General features: G+C 48.4%; 1 protein-coding gene across 1 annotated transcript in view; it reads left to right on the forward strand.

Annotated features, from left to right (window-relative positions):
• Positions 1-5,000, forward strand: part of LOC143291629 (arylsulfatase J-like) — a 13,541-nt gene that overhangs the window by 6,830 nt on the left and 1,711 nt on the right. Inside the window, exons 4-6 of the mRNA XM_076601594.1 lie at positions 366-910; positions 1,923-2,076; positions 2,521-2,717. Of these exons, the coding sequence (XP_076457709.1) occupies positions 366-910; positions 1,923-2,076; positions 2,521-2,717 (896 nt within the window). The remainder of the gene's footprint in view (positions 1-365; positions 911-1,922; positions 2,077-2,520; positions 2,718-5,000) is intronic.

Consider the following 5,000-nt stretch of genomic DNA (forward strand, 5'->3'; position numbering starts at 1 on the left):
TGTAATGTATCGTATCGTATCGTATCGTATCCTATAGTATGGTGTGGTATCGCATCGTACGGTATCACGTCTCATGTATGACGTTCTGTTATACCGCATTACACTGTGTTACATAATATTACATTGTATTGTATTGCACTGTATTGCATTGCATTGTATTGTATTGCATTTCATTGCATTGTAGTGTAATGTATTGTATTGTATTTGTATCATACTGTAGTTAAATGTAGTGTAATATACAGTGCTGTGCTTCATTGTACTGTGTCATATCATATTGTATTGTGATGAATCATATTGTATCCACTGTATTGCATTGTATTGCATTGTATTGTATTGCATTGTATTGCACTGTAATGCGCTGTCAGGGTCTTTGCCCAAGACCTGCAGGAGCGGGGCTACAGCACACACTACGTGGGCAAGTGGCACCTGGGCTTCTGTCGCCCCGAGATGACGCCCACTTACCGAGGGTTCAACACCTTCTACGGCATGTACACGGGCAAGGCTGACCACTTCTCCCACACGAAAGGCGGCGGCTACGACCTCCAGGACAACGTAGGCCAAGGGCCTACACACAACTTTAAAGTGGATTTGTCCGTGAACGGATCCTACTCCACTGAAATCTTCAGCGATCGAGCGGTGGACATCATAGAGAAACACGACCAGTCCAAACCTCTCTTCCTCTTACTCTCCTACCAAGCAGTGCACGGGCCTTTCCAGGTCCCTGAGCATTACATCACCGACTACTGTGCTAACGTCACTAACGGTGGCGCGGCGCGGCGCACGCTCTGTGGGATGATAGCGGCGATGGATAAGGGGATAGGGAAGGTGATGACGGCGCTGGAGCAGAGGGGGTTTGATGACAACCTCCTGACGATGTTCATCTCTGATAACGGGGGGACTGTCCCAAGCAGTGAGTCTTATTAGTGCGTACATCTGCGTGCGTGTGTGTTGTGTGTTTTTCTGTGTATATATGAGTGTGTGTGTGTGTGTGTGTGTGTGTGTGTGTGTGTGTGTGTGTGTGTGTGTGTGTTGGAAGGGTGTTTCTGTGTTTGTATTTCTCTCTCTCTCTCTCTCTCTCTCTCTCTCTCTCTCTGTGGTCTGTGTGTTTGGGTCTGTGCATCTGTGTGTATATGTGCCTGTTTCCATGTGTTGTGTGTGTGTGTGTGTGTGTGTGTGTGTGTGTGTGTGTGTGTGTGTGTGTGTGTGTGTGTGTGTGTGTGTACGTGTGTGTGTGTGTGTGTGTAAAATCTTTAACATACATATTTGATAACCTGCATGTATACACACACTAAGAGTGTCAGGCAGGAGAGAGGAGACTATTCTCTAAAGGTTGCACACAATTAAAGCTCACCCTCTTCGCATACCATCTTTTTATCTGAAAAAGAAATTGAGATATCTCGTTGTGACAAGTCTCTGACGCTGTGTACTGCAGAGGGAACGGTCCTATGGTACCTGCCTCAGGGATTCTTCATCTTTCAGGTGGTCAGATTGGGTAAATAAGTGGTCTCTATGCAGCCTGTACATGACTGATAACCAAGGAGATTCAAGGGGGGTATCAAAGTGAACCATATACACAGCACCATATCTGTTTTAAAAAAAAAAAGTCATTCAGCTAATGAGTAAGCAAAGAGTGATATAACTGCAGCCTCCAGAATGGACATGTCTGAGGCTTAGCGAGGCCCTCATGGAAGCAGAATACAGAGAAGGACGGAGGAAGGTGGTTGACAGGTTATCTTGTGGTGCCCCAACTGTTATCCAGACTAAGGGACAAGTGAAGTGAAATGAAGTGATAAACCATACTGATGTACTGTGCCCATGTCCTATTTCCTGTGTCCCGTGTTTTATGTTCTGTATCCTGTATCTAATGTCCTGTGTCCTATATCCTGTATCCTATATATCCTATGTCCTGTGTCCAACGACAGACGAACCGGACGGCGGAGGGTCCAACTACCCTCTGAGAGGCTCCAAGGTCACGCCCTGGGAGGGAGGACACCGAGTGCCCACCATTCTGCACAGCAAAACACTCCTACCTGACGCCCCTTACACATGGAAAGGTTTCATGCACGCCACTGATTGGTGAGTATCAGATGATGATCACGACGAGTCGAATATTACTTGGTGTGTGTGTGTAGGGGGGTAGGGGTTGGGTGTGAGGGTTGAGAGAAAAGGGGGAGGGAGGAAGAGAGGGAGAGAGACACAGAAAGTGGGGGATGGGGGCCGGGGGGTGGGGGTGGGGTGGGGGTGGGGTGGGGGCAGAAGAAAGGGAGAGAGGAAAGAGGGAGACAGAGAAAGATTCTGAATCTGATTCTGATTAATCATACAGCATTGCCTGTCATGAGGGGGTGCAATATACAACATTGTTAAACATTAATGTATGGGAACTGAGATTTAAAACTGTATGGATACTAGGATTTAACACTGGATAGATAATGGGGTTTAACGCTGTATGAGCACTGGGATTAACACTGGATAGATATTGGGGTTTAAAGCTGTGTAGGCATTGAAGTCTGCTGTGTGCAGGTACCCGACGCTGATGCAGGTTGCAGGATTTTCTGTGAACGAATCCAACATGGATGGCATGGACAACTGGGAAAGGATTGTGAACAACAGTGACAGCAGGAGGACTGAGTTCATATACACCATCAACGAAATCTGGAACAACTCTGCCTTACGGTGGCATAACTACAAGCTGGTCAATGCTGAACACCCTTGGCCTGGTCAGTAGGAAAAGGGGTGGATGGGAAAGGGTAGGTAGGTGGATTAGCTGGAAAAGGGTGGGCTGGCTGGGGTAGTGGGGAAAGGGTGGCTGGTTAGCTCTGTTGGTACAACAGAGTCAGTCTGGCAGTCCAAATTTTGTAAGTTCAAATCACAGATAGCCAACATTATGATCGATATAATCGTGTCACTGCCCAGCTTAACATCGTGTCATTCTAGTGGTGCCAGTGTAGTGTCGGAAAGGTCCCTTCTCCCCACTTTCCTGAGATGGTCACCCTGTTGGACATATAACCTGAGGTGTGTGTGTGTGTTGACGTTAAACCTGAATGCAACTAACTAAGTAGCTGGTGAAAAAGGGATGGGTAAGAGGATGGAAGAGGGGGTTTGGAGATGGTGTGGGGGGAGGAGGGGAGGGGGAGTTGAGGGGAAGTGGAAGTGTAAGGAATATGTATGCTTAGATGGACTTGAATATCAATCGTAATCCATACACAAGCATACAAGCATTACACTAGTCTCATGGTGGGACCTGACCCTGACTGACCCCGTGAACTGCTGGAGCCATGACGGGCGCAATAGCCGAGTGGTTCAAGCGTTGGACTTTCAATCTGAGGGTCCCGGGTTCGAATCTCGGTGACGGCGCCTGGTGGGTAAAGGGTGGAGATTTTTCTGATCTCCCAGGTCAACATATGTGCAGACCTGCTAGTGCCTGAACCCGCTTCGTGTGTATACACAAGCAAAAGATCAAATACGCACGTTAAAAATCCTGTAATCCATGTCAGCGTTCGGTGGGTTATGGAATCAAGTACATACCCAGCATGCACACCCCCGAAAGCGGAGTATGGCTGCCTACACGGCGGGGTAAAAACGGTCATACACGTAAAAGCCCACTCGTGTGCATACGAGTGAACGTGGGAGTTGCAGCCCACGAACAAAGAAGAAGAAGAAGAAGAAGAAGCTGGAGCCATGACTGGCACCACAACAAATCTGGGTACTGCTGTACAGGCGTGTGTGTGTGTGTGTGTGTGTGTGTGTGTGTGTGGGGGGGGTGATGTGAGTTGAGCTTTGTACGAGGGCTAACACCATGGAGTCAGAGCAGACGTTCTGGTTCTGATTCATTATCGGTACCGGCATTCGTGACAGGGACACTTGGGTTGAATCGGTCAGCAGCTAGACAGCTAGACGCCTGATACAACGTTCACCAGTGATCGGGGTTCAAGATCCTGTTTCGGTCTGGCACTGTGTCCTTAGGAATGGCACTTTACTCCGATTTTCTTCACTCTACCAAGCTGGGGAAGGTTAAGAACGCTGAAGAAGAGGAAGATAAGGCCCGACCTTCCTGCGCTGAGCCCTAGACACAGTGGGTATGAATTCACTGCCCCGACACCCCAATTATGGAACCTATTCGTGTCAAAGTCCCATGCCACTTTCCTGCATTCTGAGGTCAGAGCTAGCGTCCAGACCACCACCTGAGGTTTTGTAGAGGGGGAGTTAAAATCCCAGTCCCAGTGAATGGAACCTCAAGACCCGGTTGCGACATGTAATGTCACCCCTGCATGGACTGTCACCGGCGACAAAACGTGCAGCCCTCACTGCACAAAATTCTTGTCACCCCTCTGCACTGGTGCTGTTGTGAGGAGTGAGTGAGGAGTTGTGACTAACTTTTACGACCCAGCGTAGAGTCGTTGAGGGCTGTGCCCTCGCAGATAAGATATCACACACACACACACACACACACACGCACACACACACACACACACACACACACAGTGACAGTAGCCAAACCTGACCCATCCACTCTTAATTTTTACAATTGACTCAAGATACCGAACCCACTGAGTGAGAAGTTGTTGCGTAACTTTTACGACCCAGTGTGGCGTCGTTGAACAGCTGTGCCCTCGCGGATAAGATAACACACACACACACACACACACAAACATGCATGCATACTCATACACATTCACACACACGCCAAATACACCTGCACATAATTTTTATCACTCCCTCACCTCTCCCATCACACACCTCTTTTACATAAACACGAACTCTCAAACACACACACGAAATACACACGCACGCATTCCCTCACACAAGCAAGCACACAACAATCTCATATACCTGTGTGCATATGAACACACGCATACAGCAACAACAGCAAAAGTGCAGAGGGGTAACAAAATGTGCCGTGAGGCTGCACGTATTGTCGCCGGCTACAATCCATGCAGGGGCGACAATCCATGCCGCAACAGACCCCAGTCCTAAGAACGGACCCCTTGCTTTCTGGTCAG

Source organism: Babylonia areolata, chromosome 17, assembly GCF_041734735.1.
Source record: "Babylonia areolata isolate BAREFJ2019XMU chromosome 17, ASM4173473v1, whole genome shotgun sequence".
In the NCBI taxonomy this organism is placed as follows: Eukaryota; Metazoa; Mollusca; class Gastropoda; order Neogastropoda; family Buccinidae; genus Babylonia; species Babylonia areolata.